The sequence below is a fragment of the Danio aesculapii genome, chromosome 18 (genome assembly GCF_903798145.1).
Source record: "Danio aesculapii chromosome 18, fDanAes4.1, whole genome shotgun sequence".
Lineage (NCBI taxonomy): Eukaryota > Metazoa > Chordata > Actinopteri > Cypriniformes > Danionidae > Danio > Danio aesculapii.
The window spans coordinates 32,750,641-32,773,191 of record NC_079452.1 but is presented as its reverse complement, the minus strand read 5'-3'; the positions used below and the strand labels follow the sequence as shown (position 1 = coordinate 32,773,191).

Sequence of the window (22,551 nt, the reverse complement as noted above, 5' to 3'; positions counted from 1 at the left end):
CATAAAATATTTGCTGGATAAGTTGGCGGTTCATTCCACTGTGGTGATTCCGGATTAATAAAGGGACTAAGCCGAAAAGAAAATTAATGAATGAACTGCATTATGGGACCTTGATCTTTCTTCCAACAACTTTTAACCTTTAAAAGTTTAAGAAAATGACTTTTATGAACATTTTTAATAGTGTAAAGTGATATTTCGTCTGGTTTGGTGTTGTATATTACGCTACAATAACCTTGTAATAAACTGCCATGACATTTTCTGTTATTTTATTGCTGACTTATTTTTCTCTATGTTTTTTCTTATACATAATATTATTATATCCAACTACTAAAATGCCAATAAAAGTCACTTTGTTAAACTGTAGAGTTGAAATTTCAACATCAAAAGTTGACAGAGCACAAATCAAACTCCCATAATGCAATTCACAACTGTAAATAAACAGAAAACACTTGCGAATCACAAAATACAGAAACTGTTAACAAACAAACTTTTTACAGTGTGTATAGCAGGGGCGTTGCTAGACATAAAGCTCTACTGGGGCACAGCTCCCCCTCCAAAATAAATAAATAAATAAATAAATAAATAAATAAATAAATAAATGAATAAAAAAAATATATATTATAAAACAAAAAAATATATAATTATAAATAAATAACAGTATTATTGTTATTATACAATTATTATTCTAAATAAAAAACTGAAATTAATCCTAAATGTAGCTGGAAAACAATCTAAGGACACAACTGGAGGGATGCTAAGATCATTTAAGAAATTTTTAACATGAATATTAATTTTATTAGAATGAAATTCTATGGACAATTCAATAGAATACAAAAAAAGATGTTTTATAGAATTATCAGTTGTGTGTTGTCTTAGACCCGACCCATGGCCGAGAATTAGTCTTACCTACCTGACTCATCATCCCTCCATTTTAACTTCATACAAAAAATATATTGCTTCATATAATCAGGAGCCATGCTTAGTATAAATAAGATTACCCTCATATTATTGAAACTTTGTTTTGTCAACTTGCAAAACTCACTGTGTGGCGACATCTCCACATAAAAGACTGTTACGCCGGTTTTATAACACATGAGCGGCGCCGCTATTTTTTCAGCATGCATGTTCACAACCGGGACTACACAGGGAGCAGAGCAGCCCATCAGAGTCAAGCAGGAGCAGTGCGTGGGGCGCACGGGTATGTTTTTTTTCTGCGCACATGCTCAGTTTGCTTTTTGATTAAACTACATTGCTTTCATCAGCGTTGGTTCGGTTGCACAGAGAATAACTTCTTTATTCTGGGATTACCACTCTTTATACACTTGCATTTAAAGTAAATCGTATCTCAAAGCATTTACTGGGGCACTGGTGATTTTTACTGGGGCACATGCTTTTTACCATCGACTGTAGGCCTGTGAACAGATCCAACACCATCATCAAATTTGCAGATGACACCACAGTGATTGGTCTAATCAGCAATAATGATGAGACTGCCTACAGGGAGGAGATACAGCATCTGGCCACTTGGTGCACCGACAATAATCTGCTCCTTAACACCAATAAGACCAAGGAGCTCATTGTGGACTTCAGGAAGGGGACGAACAGGCTCGCATGATCCCATCCACATTAATGGGATGGCCGTTGAGCCTGTCTCATCCCTTCAAGTTCCTGGGGACCCACATCCTCAAAGGACCTTTCCTGGACCACCAACACCTCCAGCCTGGTCAAGAAGGCTCATCAGCGCCTATTCTTCTTGAGGCAACTTAAGAAGAACCAGCTTTCATCAGCCGTCTTGGTGAACTTCTACCGCTGCACAATAGAAAGCATCCTGACCAACTGCGTCACAGTCTGGTATGGAAGCTGCTCTGTTGCTGAGCGTAAGGCACTGCAGCGGGTGGTGAAAACTGCCCAACGCATCACAGGCACTACACTGCCAGCCATTGAGGACATCCAGAAGAAACACTGTCTGCGCCGAGCACGCAGTATTCTTAAGGACACCTCTCACCCTGCTCACAGACTGTTCTCTCTCCTGCCTTCCGGCAGGCGCTTCAGGCTCCCCCGGACAAAAACCAGCAGACTGAGGAACAGCTTTTTCCCCAGAGCTGTCTTCCTTTTGAACTCTGCCCCTCACTGACTCTTTTGCCCCCCCAATACACCCCCCACACTCCTCTAACTTATACTCCTCACAATCACTGCACTATTTAACATTTGCACATTTAAAGTTTGCACATATTCATTGCACTGATTCATTTACTTGAACTGTACATACCCACAGCACATGAACATTTGTAATTTGTAATTATGTTTATCTATCTGCCACTCCTGATTATTAATAGCATCATGTACATATATTCATTTATGCAAATCTCTGTTTATAGCTAATACAACCTGTATATAATGTTGATAGTACATCCATCTGTAAATATCACCATAGTTTTTCTATAACTGCACTTTATAACTTATACCTGAATCCTGCACTTGCTGCTATTGCACTGCTGGTTAGACCGAAACTGCATTTCGTTGCCTTGTACTTGTACATGTGTAATGACAATAAAGTTGAATCTAATCTAATAATCTAATCTAAATGGGGTCTAGCGACAGCCCTGGTGCATAGTTTCCTATGAAATTCAAAATAAAGAAATATATTTCTCCAGGGGGTAATAGAATTTTAAAAAAATTAAACTAGACGGCATTTAATGGGATTTGTAAATCCAACTAGCAGGCAGCAAACATGTCAGCAGATTTTCTTTGAAAGATTGTCTTCAACTGTTGCTCTGCTTTGACATTAAGTGAGCTGAAAGATGACAACGATAATGAAGATGAAGATGTGCATTGTTTTACCCGCTCCACTCTGAGTGCCCGCACCGTCCAATCGGGACGCACGTCCTCCGTGAGTTTAGTGATTATGATGTCAGCAAAAACAGTGACTGGCTTATTATCCTCTGGCCAGTACTGATGACAGCGGATCTGAAACATACAGCCACAATATATATATTCTATTATTTACATCAAATATATACTTAATATATACAGTAGACAGATCACGGTCAAGCATGTGCAACTGTTATATTGACATAACAATACGTTAAGTTAATTAACATAAACATGCATATAGTTTATTTACTTACAATTAGGGCAAAGGGTTTGGTAACACTTTATTTTGATGGTCCATTTGAGTATTAGTAGACTGTCTGCTTAACATCTGTTGATACTGCTCCTTCAACAAACATTTAACTGACTATAAGAAACTTTGCAAGTACATGTCAACTTACACTAACCCTAAAGCCAACCCTAACCCCAACCTAACAGTCTACTTATAATCTAATGAGAATTAGTTGGCATGTAGATGCAATGTAGCTTGAATTCAACAAACAGATCCATCAAAATAAAGTGTGACCAAGGGTTTACTCATTTTTGTTAAGTCAAGTCAACTAATCGCTTTAAAAGCAATGAGTTTACTCACATTTTTAGTAGTAAACTAATTGTCTTTACCACTGTATAATTATTTTAACATTAAATTAACATTTCCACTAACTACCACAGCAATTACCACAGAAATTTTAATCACAATAATTAATAAGTAAATAATAGTTTCTTTTAAGTATATCTAACACCTATATTTCACTACGTACATAAGTGTAAATTGAATTTAATGTGTAAAATCACTTTATTTATTTTAATATTGTATTTACATATATATGTGTACTTAATAAATATAACTTATACTTAAGTATACATAAATACAAACATTAATTTACAAAATTTCAAACATTTATAAACATTTAATGTATAAAATCACTTCATTTTAATATTGTATTTACATATATGTGTGTGTACTTATTAAGTAATGTTAATTTAGTATACATAAATACAAACATTAATGTATATTTTTGAGAAAATGTTTATGCATATTTATAATAAAAAAGGATTTACAAATTTTAACATCTATGTAAATATTTTTGTTTTGTATAATTTTATTTGTATGTGTGTGTGTATTACCCAGACATTCAATTCAATTCAATTCAATTCACCTTTATTTGTACAGTATAGCGCTTATACAATGTAGATTGTGTCAAAGCAGCTTCACATAAAAGGTCACAGTAAATAGGAACAGTGTAATTCAGTTTGTAGTGTTTAAGTTCAGTGCAGTTTAGTTCAGTTCAGTGTGGTTTAATAATCACTACTGAGAGTCCAAATATTGAAGGGCAAATCCAACGATGCGCAGCTCTACAGATCCCGAACCATGCAAGCCAGTGGCGACAGCGGAGAGGGAAAAAAAACTTCACTAATGGCGGAAGTGAAGAAAAAAAAACCTTGAGAGAAACCAGGCTCAGTTGGGCACGATCATTTTAATTTCTCCGCTGGCCAAACGTCTTGTGCAGAGCTACATTGCTTACATCAGACATAATAAATATACATAATACACGCACATATTTTATGCATAAACTATTTTTTATTTTGCATATGATTAACCATGATTAATCTTTGCCCAGCATTACATATTTAGTTTTTTTATTTGAATAGCAATATAATGCAATAATGATAATTTTATAAATACATCTGCCGTTATATTTCAGTATCTATCAATTTATTACATTATTTGTGGTTCCGTGGAATCAACGTACATATTTTTATGACATCAGACTGTAAAACCCTTAGGCAGAACATATTGCTTGAATTAAATGAAGTATAAGAGTACATTCAAGCATACATTTATTGGCTGCATTTAGCTCATACGCACCCGGCCCTTCTCAAAGCACTGAGTAAGCATGACGATGGTTTTAGTCCCGGTTTCCCATATCATCCTCCAGAAGTCTGCGACGGTGCTCGGCAGAGGGCCCTGAGTGGCTATAAACTCATTAGGACACAGATAGCCCTAAGACACAGAATCAAACACAAGCTTAGGTCGATTCAATTAAAGTTGTGGCGCAGAATAACAGAGCAGCAGCTGATATGTGGGCTGATCTGGAGCGCTTACAGAGACGAAGCTGGCATTGATGTAGTCAGAACCCGGCATTCCTGGCTCAGACAGCAACTTCACTCGGCTATTGTTATCTTGAGAAAAAAAGACACATTCAAATAAGTGTTGTTTGCAATGTTTGTTTACAGAAAACTTGGTAAATTAATTTAAAGTAAGCTCAGATATTCTGTTTTTATGCTTAGAACACAAAATGTTCTTCTTACTCTTCTTCTAGTCCAAATATCAAGAAATTCTTAAATCAAGAAGCATTTTCAAGACATGCAAAACATGTTGTCTTCTTTTAAGAAATAAAATGCCAAAATTAGGTGAGTTTTTACTTAAAACAAGCAAAATAATCTGAAAACAGGGTAACCAAAATAATCTAGTATTTGCTTTTGACATAAGATTATTTTGCTTGTCTAATTGACAGATTATTTTGTCGTTTTAAGGAAAAACTCACTTAATTTTGACTTATTATTCCCTAAAACAAGACCATTGCTGTGTCCCAATTGCCATACTTATAAATATATAACACGGAAAACATGAATTAAAATTTTTCCAGTTGGCTAGATATTAATTATCAGTTATTCAAACAACTTAACCGAAGCTTATCTGCTTGACACTTGGTCTTGCGAGTCTGCCATGTTTGTAGTTTATTTACACTTTTAACTTTCTTTGATTAGTTTGTAGTTCTAATTGAATTCACGTCCAACGTGCAAAGAATTAGCAGTTAGAGTATGGTTCTACACTGAATTTTTACTGGAAATAGTAGACCATGCGGGAACTTTTGGCATACTCTTTTCATTATACTATGGTTTGGGACACACTAATTCTATTTTCAAATACTACTGCCACAGTCACCAAGTTGAGTGCCCACCAGACACACTAGAGGTAGGGATGGCTGATGTGAAACAGATGTTTTGACACAGTGTCGAGATCCCGATGCGCAAGTGTTTCGAAACACTGCACTGAAACATGATCCGAAACAGCTAAGGTGATTCGAGGTCACGTAACTAAAGTGTTTTAAAACACCACGTCACGTTACTACAGCGATTCAAAGCATCGGGCATTTCAGAAGTGTTTTGAGACCTGGCGAATCAGTGTTTGACAGGTAGGGTCGGAAACAAACCTCTATCTCGTGTAGCCTAGTGGACTGTGCGTGTGCACAGAGTAACTGTGCTGCAAATGACCCGAGTTGAAATCCTGACTTGCACAAATACTCTGAAATTCTGACTTGATCAATATTTTACTAATGTTACATTTTTATGACCGAAACAAGACATATTTATTCACAAAGTGTTCATTCAGATATCAGACCAATGTTAAAACAAGACACTTAACAAGATCAGAGCATTTAAAGACTAACATCTACAGCAGATATGTTAAGATAATGCATAAATCTCAATTTCCAAATTGGTTTTGTGGGTCTCATTTGAACAAAACTGCATCCAATGAATGCAAACTTAGTGAGCAAAAGAAATGTCTTTCAAAAATCTTTCCAGCTTCCAACATAGTCTTATGGGACCCTTCTTTTATGCCTTTCGTGTTAAACTGAAAAAGAAAGTCATGCAGGTTTAAAATAAGACGACAGCTACTAAACATCAACAGAATGCAAATAGTTTTCATACAAGGCTTGATATTTGTGAAGCGATTTTTGGAGCGATTCCAAGGCAGGTCAGCGTCTGATGTGGCCAGATCCTGCAGCAGCTTCGGCAACTCCTGAAACACACAGTAGAAAAAAAAGTCCAATCACGAAACACACCAGGGAGAAATTTAATCAAGCAGGGAATATATTCTGAGAAGTCAAACACCACTGAGCGCAGAGCTCTACGTGTTCAATCAAAATGAAGTGTCACTGAAACTCATTTTACTGTTCACTAGTGCTTTCTTTCTCTCTCGCTCACCCACACAGACACGCTTTCAATGCTAAAACTTACAGCAAACTCCTCCTGAAACTTGGCGTTGTCGTTGGCACAAAGATCTTCCACATGCTGAAGAAATGATTTCTTACTGATTGGCCTGCAAATGTGTTAGAAAGAGATTAGGAGAGTGTGAAAATACAAAAACTTGAAAAATCATTATCACTATCATTATATAAGCATTATCACTACTATTTCTACAGTACAGCTTTCTTTATGGCCTTTAAACATATAAGTAGTAAGTAAGAAGTCTTTCTTACAGCTTTTTGTCTTATTTCTAGTGCAAATATAAAAAAAAAAAAATAAACCAAGAGTCATTTTTAGCAAAAAAGCAAAAAACAAGAAGCAAATTAATCTGCCAATGGGGTGAGCAAAATAATAAGGAAAATAACACAAATAATAAGGAAAAAACACTTAAAGGTGCCCTATAATGATAGTATGGGTATACCAAGGCATAGTAGAATAATAAAAGATCAATACAGTGGTCTCTTATTAATCTCAGGAGTTGTGTTCTAAAAATAACATTAGGCAAAAAAGTAGCCAGCTTTATTTTCACAATAATTATAGATGTTTTAAAGCTGTAAAACCCTTCATTGCACACTTTATCCACTTTTCTCAGACAGGCATTAACATTTTCACACTTTTCTCTCTCGTTTAAACACTCATAAAGTTCAAACCTTTGTAGAAAAACAAGTCCAGTATTATAGACTGAAACCAAAGATCAAAACCATTTGATCTTCATTTATTTATTCCTTAAATGGCGCTCTACAGTCGCGGAACTACTACGTTCCTTTAGCGTATGCAGAAGTTCAAGTTTTGTTGATGATTAGCATCTTCCTTTGCCTTTTGGGTGCTACCACAGGTGCGTTTGATGGTACAGAAAGTTTCATCGACATTGTGGGGAGAAAACTTAGCACTGATTGAAGATTTATGTAAATTTGGCAAGCTGAACGCATTCTGTACTGTACAGGAGACACAACACGGAGGAGATTGATTGACAGTGGTCTATAGCCAATCAGGATGCAGAACACAATGTGCTGTAGAAAAAAAGCATGTCAAATTGCACAAAAAAAATCTGGGAAAAGTGAACCGTGTTATAGCGAAGGAACATTATGTGGAAATGGGCATACTGCGAGCCTCAGACCCACTGTTTCCTCGTTCTCATGTAAATTCCACAAGTGTAAAATCCTGGTGGACAACAGGCCAATCAGAGAACAAAACAAACTGTGATGAGACTCATGGGCCACGCCCTCATTATTTGCATGTAAGCTTACTTTAGGTTATTCATTCGGATCTGACGAGCAGCCGCGCCATCAAGAGAGCAGGACAGCTGTGCTCTGCTCTGAGATCATAAAAAACCTCTATAATTATTAATATGCACGCCTCATGCTGTGTTTGATAAGCCAAACATTTCTAGTGATACATCAGTGATAATTTTTCTCCCTTAGTTATTTTAAGCGTATATTTTATTTACTATGTATGTGGGACCTTTATTTTGAAAACGCGAGCCCAAATTGTTAACTGTGCGTTACTGGGCAACGACAGCACGAAGCATGTTTCAAACTGGCCTCAGGACACAAAATGCAAGATTTACAGATTATACATGTATTCATCTCCACTCTGAATAAGGCATAAGGTATGTTCAGTTACATCTTTTGGTAATTTATCGTGTTTTTAGTGACATTTGATGTCAACAAACACATGTAGACTGCTGAATCTTGTCAAATCACTCAGCTCAACTGTCATGTTCATGCAGAGGTTGATTTTAATTACTGGCTGTGTTTTCTTTGACTGTAGCTTCAAAATACTATACGATACATCTATCCCTCCCTTTTGTCAAGTTTAATCATAATTTAGCCTTTATTCACTACAGATCTGGTGACAAAAATAAGTTAACATTACTCTGATTGGGTTTATATTTGTCCGTGTTCAGCATACATCATGCTCTGTGTGTATGTGTGTGTGTGTCTGTAAGAGCGGCATGTCACATCGAGCTCATTAATATTCATGACATGAACCGTATATGGTCAATCATGGACCTTCTGATTCTATGGGTATTTTATGGAGTAATACAGGAGCTTATAAATCCGTTTTTGAAAATTTTTGGACTTACTGAAGCCATAAACCTACTATGTAGCTATCAGAGAGCAATTGAACTTATTAAACCAATGCAGTATATGGCCAGTATATGGCACCTTTCATTTTGCATGAAAACAAAACAATGTTTTTTTTTTGCTTGTCTTGAAAACGCTTGTTGCTTTAAGCATTTGTAGAGATTTGGACTAGAAACAAGACCAAAACTCTAAGTAAGAAAAACTATTTTTTTTTCAGTGTAGCAGGTGGTTATGGGTAATCATCTGTCTTGAGGACTGGAATGAACAACAATAATAAATCCATCAAAATCTCCTTTACTTACTTGAGGGATTTCCTGTAACTTAGCAGCCTGGAACATTAGACAGTAGAGAATTATTATGAAATTGGCCTCGGAATGATAAAATTAGGTTACTTTTTCTCTTGCAGTGATAAATAAGAAATGAACCTATGTGAAGCTCACCACATGATCTAATTAGAGGAAGACACACAGACATAAAAGGAATCTGAGAGTCGCTCTATGTGATCTTTCAAGCAGAAATGCACAAAAAGCAGAGCAGAGCCACGGATCAGCATTATGAAACCGAACAACCCCAAATGATTGGCAAGGCAGGTAAAATTTACTCTGGGATATATAATCATAACTATAAAGGTTTCTTAACAGATTCGATCCCAGTTATTAATAGTTACGGGTTAAACGGATCCCATCTGTTTGGATCAGGATCAGAACACACATTATACGCGCATTAATTGTGGTGGTTTTTTTTTACATGGGGATTATTTGCTAAATTTAGCGAATACAAAATAAAAGACCATTTTATAGGCATTTAAAAAAATATATATGATAGTAATACCATTTAACATGTTGCACTGAAACTATAAACAGAAGGCAGTCGGAGTATGTATGAAATTGTTCTGCCAAACGTTAAATATTAACACATTTTTTAACACTAGAATCCTATAACTAATACACTACATGACAAAAGTCTTGTCGCCTATCCAAGTTTTAGGAACAACAAATAATAACTTGACTTCTAGTTGATCATTTGGTATCAGAAGTGGCTTATATGAAAGGCAAAGGTCTCTAGATTATGCTTATTTTATCAAAATAAAATAAGATCCTGCCTTGATTTTTAATTATTTAATTAGGACAGTAAGTCTGACTTTGCTTAGACAAAAGTCTTGTCACTTCATTCACAAAGAATGAATATTGTGCATGACTCCCATGAGCTTGGACGACTGTATCCATCTCTGGAATGACTCAAATAACTTATTAATAAAGTCACCTGGAGTGATAAAGAAAGCGTTCTTGCAGGACTCCCAGAGTTCATCAAGATTCTTTAGATTCATCTTCAATGCCTCCTCCTTTATCTTACCCCAGACATGCTTAATAATGTTCATGTCTGGTGACTGGGCTGGGCATCAGGAACTTTGATGTGGAGGCTGAAGTATGAGAAGGAGCACTATCCTGCTAAAGAATTTGCCTTCTCCTGTGGTTTGTAATGTAATGGGCAGCACAAATGTCTTGATACCTCAGGCTGTTGATGTTGCCATCCACTCTGCAGATCTCTCGCACGCCCCCATACTGAATGCAACCCCAAACCATGATTTTTGCTTCACCAAACTTGACTGATTTCTTTGAGAATCTTGGGTCCATGTTGATTCCAATACTGTAGGTCTTCTGTAGTGTTTGTGATGATTGTGATGCAGTTCAACAGATGATTCATGGGAAAAATCTACCTTCTGCCACTTTTCCAAATGATCAACTAAAAGTTTGATTTAGAATAAAGCATTATGTTTTATGAAACTATTACCCTAAAATACTATCTTTTTTGTAATATAGCCCTTAATTGGGTACGAGTTATTAGACTGCCTAGAAGTAACAATGTTGTTTTTAAAGGCTTGAAAGTCATGTCTGAAGTAACGTTTTTGCTATGAGAATGTAATGTTTTTGTTAGCAAAATGTTGCTAGACAACAGAGGCACACATATTCAAAGGCACAGAAAAAACAGCGAACACCAAAATGCATGCGGTCAATTTGAGCATTATGGCCATTCAAGGTAGAAATATTTAGAACTCATGTGCTTTTTGTAATTTTAATAAAATAATGTTAGGATAAAATATACAGACCTTTAGGAATAGTAAGGGTTTTATAGTTACTACAGGGTTTATTTGAAGAAAGTCATTAAATTACTAAATGGAAAAACAGTCAAAATGACTGCCTTGGTAGTTCTAGTGTCAACAGAGATTTTCATTCATTCATTTTCCTTCAGCTTAGTGCCTGATGTATCAAGGGTTGCCACAGCGGAATGAACCACCAACTATTCCGGCATATGTTTTACGCAGCAGATGCCCTTCCAACCGCAACCCAGTTTTAGGAAACACCCATACACACTCTTATTCTCACACACACACACTCATACACTACAGCCAATTTAGTTTATTCAATTCAACTATAGCGTATGTCTTTGGTCTGTGGGTTAAACCGGAACACCTGGAGCAAACCCACGCGAACATTGGGGTGAACATGCAAACTCCACATGCAAATTAACAGATTTTAAAAAAAATATACATCTTTAATATTAAAACTGAAACATCAGATGCAAGCACTTTCCTTATGATTTACACTATACCAGTCAAAAGTTTGGATGTTCTTTTTTATGTTTTATTTTTTTATTATTTTTTTTATTATTATTAATTTTATTTAATAATTTAAATAAAATTATTCTGTTCATCAAGGTGGAATTTATTAAATGTAAAAAATGTTTAATTGTTAAATATTTATTAAATATTTATTTATTACTTATTGTATGTAGTTTCAAATGAAATTATTACTCCAGTAATTATTGCTTTTATTACTATTACCATTAATAATAACAATATTAATAATAATTATAACAATAATAATAATTAATATTAGAGTGATTTCTGAAGCAATATGTGACTCTGAAGACTGGACTAATGAAACTGAAAATTCATCTTTAAAATCACTGGAATAAATGATTAAATTAAACTATAAACTACTTTTGAACGGTTATTTTCTAGTGCAATAACATTTCACAATTTTACAATTTGCTCTGTATTTTTGATTAAATAAATGCAGCCTTGGTGAGCAGGAGAAGTTTACTTTAAAACATTTAAGAATACTACTGACCCCAAACTTTTGACCGGTAGTGTATGCAATAGAAGGAACCTTTATTTTCCATATGTCCTTCAGAGGAAAAGACATTTCAGTTTTTGTTTAAAGAGTTTGATGTTAAAAAACAAACAAGTTTATTAAAAAATAATCAGATTCATGGCTCAAAAATTGAAATGTGATCTGAACCATGAGTTCTTTTGTGATCCGTTAAACCACAGCAAACATCACTGCATGCGACTGGAAAAACAAAACTTTAACTCTTTAAAATGAACAAAAACACTGACACTACCATCATGCATCAGCTGAACACCACTGACTACTTACTGGATGACAAAAATCTCCTTCCTTCTAAAGAAAAAGGAGGAATACCTGAGAACAGAGGATAGCGAGTAAGAGTGTGAAGGGACTGAATGAATTAGTGCAGGTGAACGAGTGAATGCTAAATAAATGATTAAAGGGTTAGTTCACCCAAAAAAAGGAAAATTATCTCATTAATTACTCACCCTCAAGTCATTCCAATACCCAGAGACCTTCACTCATCTTCAGAACACAAATTAAGATATCTAAGATGAATTCAGAGAGCTCTTTGATCCACTATTAACCGCAAAGGAATAGAAAAAATGAAGCTCCAAGAACAATTTTGTGTACCAAAACAACTGTAAATGCAACTCAGGTCAGGGTGCGCATCTACTATAGGCAGTATGACATATTGCCATTAAAGTCAGCAGCGCAACATGCAAGCATTGTATTGCCCGTAGTAAACAAATACGCTAATCTAAAGCAGAAAACACTGGAAAACAAAGTCGTTTTTATTGTTTTGGTGCACAAAATTGTTCTTGAAGATTCGTATTATTACAGTTATCCATAAAAGGAACCAAAAAAGGAGATGCCGTAAGATGACGGAGCTATGGAGGATGAGGGAGCTCTCAGATTTATTCTGAAATGATCAGATGTGCTCCAACATTAGGCACATTCAAATCAAGACTGAAAACACATCTGTTTAGCTGTGCCTTTACTGAATGAGCACTGTGCTACGTCCGACAGATCGAACTACTATGTTTTTCTCTTCTTTTTAACTCTTTTATAACACATTTTATCAGCTTTTATTTTATTTTATTTTTATTCTGTTTGTTTTTATTTCTCTTATAATTGTTTCTTTTATTCCTGTTTATGTAAAGCACTTTGAATTGCCACTGTGTATGAAATGTGCTATATAAATAAACTTGCCTTGCCTTGCCTTGCCTTGCCTAAAATATATTCATTAGGGAAGGTGTATGAAGGTCTCCAGAGATTAAAATGACATGAGAGTGAGAAATTAACAGCAGAACTGTAATTTTTGGGTGAACTAACCCTTTAAGCTGACTGAGTGAGTTATTCAATGAGTGAATTAGTGAGAAAGTGAGTTATTTAATGAGTGAATTAGTGAGCGAGCGATTGAGTTATTAAAATGAGTGAATTAGTAAGTTAATACACGAGTGAATTAGATTCAATGACAGAATTAGTAAGTGCGCGAGTGAGTTATTCAATGAGTGAATTAGTGAGTGAGCGAGTTATTTAATGACTGAATTAGTGAGTGAGTGGGTGTGTTATTAAAATGAGTAAAGTAGTGAGTGAGTTATTCCATGAGTGAATTAGTAAGTGAGTTATTCAATGAGTGAACTTGGGTGAGTGAGTTATTCAATGACTGAATTAGTGGGTGAGTGGGTGTGTTATTAAAATGAGTGAATTAGTGAGTGAGTTATTCAATGAGTGAACTAGTGAGTGAGTGAGTTATTCAATAAGTGAAATAGTGAGTGAGTTATTCAATACGTGAATTAGTGAGTGAGTGAGTGAGTGAGCTAATAAAGTGAGTGAATTAGTGAGTGAGCGAGTGAGCTGTTTAATGAGTGAATTAGTGAGTGGGTGAGTTATTCAATGACTGCATTAGTGGGTGAGTGGGTGTGTTAGTAAAATGAGTGAATTAGTGAGTGAGTGAGTTATTCAATAAATGGTGTGTGAGCGAGTGAGTTAATAAAGTGAGTGAATTAGTGAGTGAGCGAGTGAGCTGTTCAATGAGTGAATTAGTGAATGGGTGAGTGAGCTGTTCAATGAGTGAATTTGTGAGTGGGTGAGTTATTCAATAACTGCATTAGTGGGTGAGTGGGTGTGTTATTAAAATGAGTGAATTAGTGAGTGAGTGAGTTATTCAATGAATGAATTAGTGAGTGACCGAGCAAATTATTCCATGAGTGAACTAGTGAGTGAGCGAGAGCAGAAGACTATCACATATACCCATAACCATATGTTCAGCACATATAAAGTCTCACCGGTTAATCTTCTCCTCTTTGAGCTCCAGATCGGCCACTGCTATGAGCTGATCCAGCTTGAATTTTGTCTCAATGATCTCGGCTTGCCGCGGCGAATATGTCCCTCCTTCCTTCTTCCTCCGGTGGATCCTGAGATCAGAAAGAGTCTAGTTATTAAAGCACACACACACAACTGAATTATTTTGTATATCATACTCAACTTACTTCACAGATCCATATATAATCAGAATTAAAAACAGCGCCAGGAAAAATGACAGCAGGACTCCAAGGATGATCTGCTCATCTCTGGTAAGCAAGCGGTCATCTGCATTCAGCATTCAGACACAGCAAAATAGGTCAAAGCAATGAAACATGTTATTCTGCATGTTATTAATAGAAATAACAGATCAATATCCTAGCTGATTACAGAATAAATCAAACTAAATACTTTACCCAAAAACAGTAAACCCAGTAAAACAAATTGTTTACCTAAACTTTAAATTCCAGAACAAGTGAGATCATCTGATTTGATCCTTTGATTCAAGATGTGAGCAAAACATCCCATATGGAGGCTTACTTCTGACACTGAATTAAAAATGGTAATTGTTTTTGATTTTTTTTGTGTGTTATTGGATTTATTAGGGGTGGGAATCACAGGTTAACTCACAATATTGTGTTATCACGAGATTTTGCCCCCGATATTGATATTTCATGATATCAGCGATTCTTCAGCGATACATAAATGGCAACAGTATAAAACAAGCACACAGATGCCAAACTAGCTTTAAAATGCTGATGTGCAGAGAGCTGTTTGTGACTAAAAGGCCACATCTCTAATTTAGTCATAGAAGCAGAATCTGGAATATGTATAAGAAAACACTGTCAAATTAGCAATTTATTGCTTTCTAGTTTACTGTAAACTACACTATACACTTATTACAACTTGGCCAAATTATTTGATGCTTAGCCCTGGTTTATTTTTTATCATGCAAAATCATGCATTCCCACTAGATGAATATATTTTCGTCAAGAACAGAAACTGATCAGAATGCTCAGCACAGACTCCTCCGAGCACTTATACTGTCTCCAGCAGTGGACAGCATTAGTTATTTAGTCATCAAATTCCTCTGGGGCCCAGACACACTCTCTCAGTTCAAAACTAGACTGAAGAACTACCTTTTTATTAAAGCATACACACAATGCATCACATAACGGTGTGATGCATGAGTGTGCTCCACGCGGGTGAGTGGGCTTGAAAACCACCTGTAGGACTCACACTCCTCTTGTCTTAATGCACCAGACATTTTGTTAGAAATATTCATTTGCTTTACATGTTTCTGTGTTTGTTTGTATAACTACTATTTTAATTTATAACACTTCACTTTTGCATCTTGTTTAAATACACTTTGAACAGCAGCTACACTAAATATTTTCTCTATTCTATATTTCTACCTGGGGATATTCATCCCGAGGCCTCTAGTGATTGTGCAGCGCCATTGATGAGATCCAAGACCTATGAATTAATGATGCAAAGGTATCCATAATCCTGGACCAGGCCGTATCCTGAGCAGTTGCTGTGGTGGTTATGGAGGAGTGGAGTGCATGAGACTGATTCCTTAAAAGACCATAGTGACAGATGAATTTTCACATTGATCCAGTGGGCCAGCCTGAACACCCGCCTGTGACCAACTCACACCTGCATTTCTCCACGATGCACGTCCACTGTTCTCCACCCTCCGGTGCCTAGACTGCAGCTCCACACAGGTAGTTTGGCCAGAGGAGAAATGGTCGTGCCCAACAGAGCCTGGTTTTTCTCTAGGTTTTTTTCCCCCTTCACTTCATCAATAGGTGAAGTTTTTGTTCCTCGTCAGTCGCCACTCACTTGCTTGGATTGGGACTTGTGGAGCTGCACATCGATCGATTTGCTCTTCAGTGTTTGGACTTTCAGCAGTGAATATTAAACCACACTGAACTGAACTGAACTTCAACTCTGAAAACTGGACTGACACAGTTTCAATTTACAAGAACTTCTATGTTAAGCTGCTTTGACACAATCTACATTGTTAAAGTGCAACAGAAATAAAGATTAATTGAACTGAATTGAAAATAAAAAGTAATTTTAACAGTTTTTTTCCCCCCTAATATTTTCAGCCAATGTTTTCATAATATTATCTACAAGAATTTCCCATGGTCTGTAATGGTTAAATAAGGTCAAGGCCGTTCAAATTATATGTTCATGTCCTACTGATATCTTTATCTTAAATACACTTTGGTGGAATGAATAGAGGAATAGTTTGAGCTAACTTTTCTGCATGAAGTCTCACAGCACTGAACGAGGGCACACGCGAGGGATCTAGCGAACTGAAAGCGGGTCTGTGAGGGAGAAACTAGCAAAAGATTTTGGTAGAGACACACAAATAGTAGCTTGGACAGATGAAGGTATCCAAATGCCTGAGATTTTCACCATTGCAATGGCTCATCTGTCAGTGGTTTAAATGACGCTGGGTGGGTATCTGATGTACTGTTGATCCGCCATTACTGGTACTGCAGCCAAAGGGGTAAACTGCTGCAGTCAGTGTAAGACCAATTAATTAATTCAGATCGTTTGCACATATAGATAAATTTCGATACTTGGTGCCAGGGTATCGATAATATATCGCATCTGGAAATATCATGATATTTCGGCATATTGATATTTTATCACACCCCTAGGAATTATGAGTTCATATCTAACAATTCTGAGGAATTTTGAGTAGAAAAGTCAGAATTAAGGTTTTATATCTTCCATATCTGACAATTTCTATCATAATTCTGACAAAATAATTCAAATATACATCTCAAAATTCTTTCCTAATAACTAGCAAGTGTGAGTTTGTAAGTCTATTTTTTTTTTCAGTGGCAAAAACAGGCTCCTAAAAATCACAGCTATATTGGTCCTTGTGTTAGTGTATCCATACCTGCAGTTCTGACTTTTTCTGAGTATTCAGAGTCTGTGAACTGCCCACGGATGTTTGTCGCTCGAAATTTAAACCTATAAATGCAAAAATAAATTTGGTTAAAATCAAAAAGACCCCTGGATAAAGATTTTCAAAACTCTTGTTATATGTGTGTGCTTGTGTCTCTCACACATAATGTGTTTTGGGTTTGAGAGGTCCATTACAAAGCGTCTTTGCATCTTCAGACAGGCAGTCCTCGTCTTCTCCTATAACATATGTCTTAGTGTTTAAGCTCATGCGCTCAGATTTTTCAGGGCACTCTGGGTTCAGGAAGCCCTCGTCTGTCAGGTATGGAGCAGTGGGGTGGAGGAAAACACTCTTCCAGTTGGACAGATTACCGTAGTCCATCACTGCATCAACATTAGAAGCAAAACTACAGAATTATAAAGCTTTTAATATAAGATCATTCTAATACACGATTGATGGAATGGTTAACATGTTTTTGGAAGAAGTCTCTCTTTTTCCCATCAAGGCTGAATGTAATAGAACAAAAACTTATAATTTTGTGTAATATTATAACAATTCAAATAACAATTTTGCTAACTAATCTCCTCCTCCTTATATTTTGTAAACTCATTTCTTCCTAAAGCTTTCAACCTATAACCATCGCATCTGTCTAAAAATGTCAAGGTGATCTGAAGTTTATTTCTAATGATTCAGAAAACTTCAAAAATCAAATCTCATTTACTTTTAATATTAAAGGGGTGAAATCGTTTATACAGTAAATCTCACAGAGCAGTAAATGTGCCACAATCAAATTCACACCATCTATTTTTTCACAAGCCAAGCAGCAAACCTAGAACAAGCAAATTTTTGCTAATAATGATTGCTAAAACATGCTAGCAACATGCAAATTAATGCTAAAAACGTGCTAGCAACCATTTTAGCCATGTTACAAAACAATCACTGTGCTAGAAAGATGCAAATTCTTGAAACAGTATGCTAACAAACTAGAAACATGCTAATGACATGTGAAATCATGCTAGCAACACGATAATTCATACGGTTTTGTCAGGCAAACATCAAAGCTTGACAACAAGTTTTACTTGTCATGTTAAGCACATCAAAATGATGACACACTCTACTTTCAGCTTTATTACTTCAGTTTTTATTCTAATGTGCCGATTTGGTCCTCAAGATAGAAATTGTCCCTTTTTTAACAATGAATGGAATGCTACGTTGCTAAATAAAATGTATTTCTTTCACAATAATAAAAAAAAAATCTTACAAAAATGTCTTCTTAAAGTGTATTGTCACCAACTCGGTCCCAATAAATCCCCTCATTGGCCAGCAGAGGTCGCTCTCCCCGGACTATTAACACTACATCCCCCAGAAGCCCCGTATCTGTCACTGATTGCGCTGCACCTGACTTTGATCACACACACACCCATATAAGCTGCTTGCACGCTCACTTCATTGCGAAGTCTTGTTTGCCCTGTCAACATTTCTGAGCGTTATCTCCTTGTACTCTGTTTGATCTCTCGTTGCCGACCCAGACTGCTCTAGACCTTGTTCTCCTCGCTGCCAGCCCCGACCTATGCCTGTTATACCGATCAACGAATGCTTGCCGCCTGCCTTCCGACTTATGCCTGTCATTCATGTGAGTGTCTTGAATATCACTTATTGGTGGTTTCTGTTTCACTTGTGTTTAATAAATACACTGCAAATGGATCCCTCTGCATCAGCCTCCTCATTACATGTATATTGCTCTGTACTAGAGTAGATATGTTTTATTGACCTTATTCTTCAATGCGGAAGTGTGCGCGTTTTAGCGATTGTCTTAGAACTTCCGATTCAGCTGCCTATGGGAGAAATGACTAGGAATAATAAACGACAGAAAACGGTCAAACTACTTTACAAATAAGTGTTTGCATGACAATACAGACAAAGTAGAATAATATAATAAGAAATTATCAGTTTGCAACACCAAGCAGCAAAACGAGCTGTTTTTAACGTTTAAAAATGAATGGAAGTGAATGAGACCGGAAGTCTCGAGCCAAAATGATTCAAATGGCTGCGCCCACTCATACTCGGAGAATAACGTCAGACACAATATTAATTTTTCCACTGCACCATGACTTTATGTTCTATACTGTACATTATTTCTGTTAAATGACAAGACTTTTGTCTAAGGAAAGTCAGACCTTACTGTCCTAATTAAATCATTAAAAATCAAGGCATGATCATATTTTATTTCGGTAAAATAAGCGTAATCTAGAGGCCTTTGCCTTTCATATAAGCCACTTCTGAAACCAAATCATCACCTAGAATTCAAGTTATTAATTGTTGTTCCTAAAACTTGGATAGGCGACAAGACTTTTGTTAGGTAGTGCAAATATATGGTTAAATGTCAGTTTTAATACCTGCGGGTTCAGATACTATGACTTGGACTTTCTGGATTGGTCCATAGTCATCATTGAAGAAACATTCAGGCATTTCGATGGTGATGGTCTTGGAGGTTGAGATGATGACACCAGCACTGTTCAGAGCTGCCCGTGGCATTTTCTTTGGTTTAGGTGGAGCTAAATAAACCCATCAGACTCTTAAATGACAGCAACTTCAACAAAATAGAATAGCTGATTAATAAATTATTATATTTTTTCATACCTTTCACACCTGTGGTGACATGAACCTCCGAACTTGGTCCAAAACCTGCTCCATTTACAGCTGCTATCTGCAACAAATACATCTGGCTTAAATTTGGAAGTACTATTAAATGCAGCCATAGTTTTAGGATTTAAAACCACATGAATAAAATGACTAAGAACAAATAATGCTTTCCATTTCTGGAGCTGCCTTCTCTGTTGTTGTTACCAAGATAGAGTTTTAAATATCTGTAGCTATGTACTCAATGTGGTATTAGATGATGCAAGCATACCATAGTACAGTATAATCATCAGATCATGGCCTGTACATGGCGATGAGAGAAAACTCTTGAAAAAGTTGGTGTGAATAGTCCTAAAATGCTCAGGTTTTAGTTTCTTACCCTTATGCTGTAATTGAATCCCCCTTTTAGTCCATCAATTACAGCTGTCATAGTATTATTTGGGTTGCTGATCACAGACAGGCTGTTGATGAAGAAGTCCAGCTGCCCGTTGCGGTAGATGTCGACACGATATGCGCTGATGTTTCCGTTCGGCTCATCCGGTGGAGAGAACGTTACATAAACACGCGTCACCTCCTCTGGAATCACTGTCAATGTCACGTTTTTTGGAGGATCTTTGGGCTCTGATGAAAACACAAGTGTGATTAAAGCAAAAGTACAGCTAAAAATGAAAATGACCCATATTGAGATATATGCACACAGACTTTTAATTTTCAGCCAGGCAGTCCAAGGGCTTCCTGTGAACTGTCTTTCCATTACAACATTGTCACGTTTAAGATCTGATTTCTTTAAAAATCAGCAATTTTTAAAGAAATCAGTGCCTGTTAGATATACAATATGAAGTGGGTCTCCGATTGGACTAAAAGCACTGCATTAAATTCCATTTCCCCCCTCCATGTCTTCAAAATATGACCGTTTATTTTACCCCAGTATTTTTAATGGAATTTCTGCGCTAGCCTGTTGCTATTGACGGCGCTAGTGGCTACAGCGGTCTGTCCTCTCGTTTTACTTGAACAACTAAATTAATGCTTAAGTATATTTAACTGAATGTATTGTAATGACATTACAACATCGATGCTGTAAAAACAATCGTGTGAAATTAAAAATAGTCACATTAAGCTTTCACCGAAAGTTTATCGTTGGCTTTAAAACTTTAGCTGTGCATAGAGCCGGTTTACTCACCCTCGAGCCATTATTGGTGTATATAACTTTCTTCTATCAGACGAACACAGTTTATTCCATGGTGTATAATGGTGTTGGGTAGTGGCCATTTTTTAAGCTTCCAAAAGCACATAAATTGGTCATAAACTAACTAACCCAAATGCCACCAGGGGGTTAATGTATGTCTTATGAAAAGAATCAATGTGCTTGTAATACAAATGTTAACATTTTCAATTATAAACACATATTACTGACTTCTGGCGGCTGTCGAATGCATTTTCTTGATGCAATGTATGATTGATGATGATAACTACGATGATGATGACTATGATAATGCCAAAGATGGTGATGATGATGATGAAGAAGATAAAAATAATAATGATGATGATGATAACGATGATGATGACTATGATGGCAATAACGGTGACGATGAGAATCGATGACGATGAAAATGATAACAATGATGACAATGGCGAAGATGACGAAAATGATGATGAAGATGACGATAACGACAATGATGACGAAGATGATGACTATGATAATGGCAATAATAGTGATGATAATGAAGATAAAAATCATAACAATGGTGAGGATGAGCTTACCATCCTCCAAGGTTCTGATGAGGACAGGTTCAGATGCTTTGCCGTCTCTGTGAGCACTGGCAAGCGGTCCAGTGAAGGCGGTGATGGTAACAGAGTGCAGAGTAAATGCACTCAGGTTCCCGACAATCACTGTCCTGATCTCTTCTGAATGCCGCACTAAAGTTATATTATAACCTGAACCATCCAACTAGAAAAGGACAAAGAGTGAAGCAGGAACTGTTAGGAAGTGAACAAATAAATATAAATTCTCAAGTTTGTGAACTCACAGCAGTGATGTCGATGATGTATGATGTGGGCCCCGAGATGACGAATGGTTCGTCCCACTCAATCTTCAACCCATTGGCAGAAGGAACCACTGAGATAGCGCCAGGAGGGGCATCAGGGTCTAAGACAAAAAAGACAGAGAGTAAAAGATAAAGGTGTTTTTTGTTGTGCAATGGTCATACTGCAGCTAAATTTGGTCTTTAGTTCACATAACAGCACTTCTTTCAGTTCTGCACATACACTCAAAAATATATACATATTTTTTGCTTTTTCAAAGTACTTAGTTAAAATGATCTGAAACACCACAATTATTGAGATTTCTTTGGGACAACTTAATTTTTTTTATGTTTAATCCACATTAATTTGTAAAAAGTGTTAAGTTAACTTAATTGATTTGTGTTGGGACAACATAATTGCATTGTGTGGAACCCTGCATTTTCACAGTGTACATGGCTAATAAGAATAATTTACATGACTAACAAAACAACTAAATTAAACAGATACAGTGGATCACCCCAAAATTTTAATA

General features: G+C 36.3%; 1 protein-coding gene across 1 annotated transcript in view; it reads right to left on the bottom strand.

Moving 5' to 3' along the window:
• The window catches only part of ptprq (protein tyrosine phosphatase receptor type Q), a 116,046-nt gene that overhangs the window by 6,308 nt on the left and 87,187 nt on the right, over positions 1-22,551 (bottom strand). Inside the window, 15 exon segments of the mRNA XM_056478021.1 lie at positions 2,842-2,967; positions 4,742-4,876; positions 4,979-5,055; positions 6,589-6,679; positions 6,898-6,979; positions 9,296-9,322; positions 14,416-14,544; positions 14,620-14,719; positions 17,352-17,425; positions 17,521-17,740; positions 19,754-19,912; positions 19,998-20,064; positions 20,377-20,618; positions 21,759-21,945; positions 22,025-22,143. Of these exon segments, the coding sequence (XP_056333996.1) occupies positions 2,842-2,967; positions 4,742-4,876; positions 4,979-5,055; positions 6,589-6,679; positions 6,898-6,979; positions 9,296-9,322; positions 14,416-14,544; positions 14,620-14,719; positions 17,352-17,425; positions 17,521-17,740; positions 19,754-19,912; positions 19,998-20,064; positions 20,377-20,618; positions 21,759-21,945; positions 22,025-22,143 (1,835 nt within the window).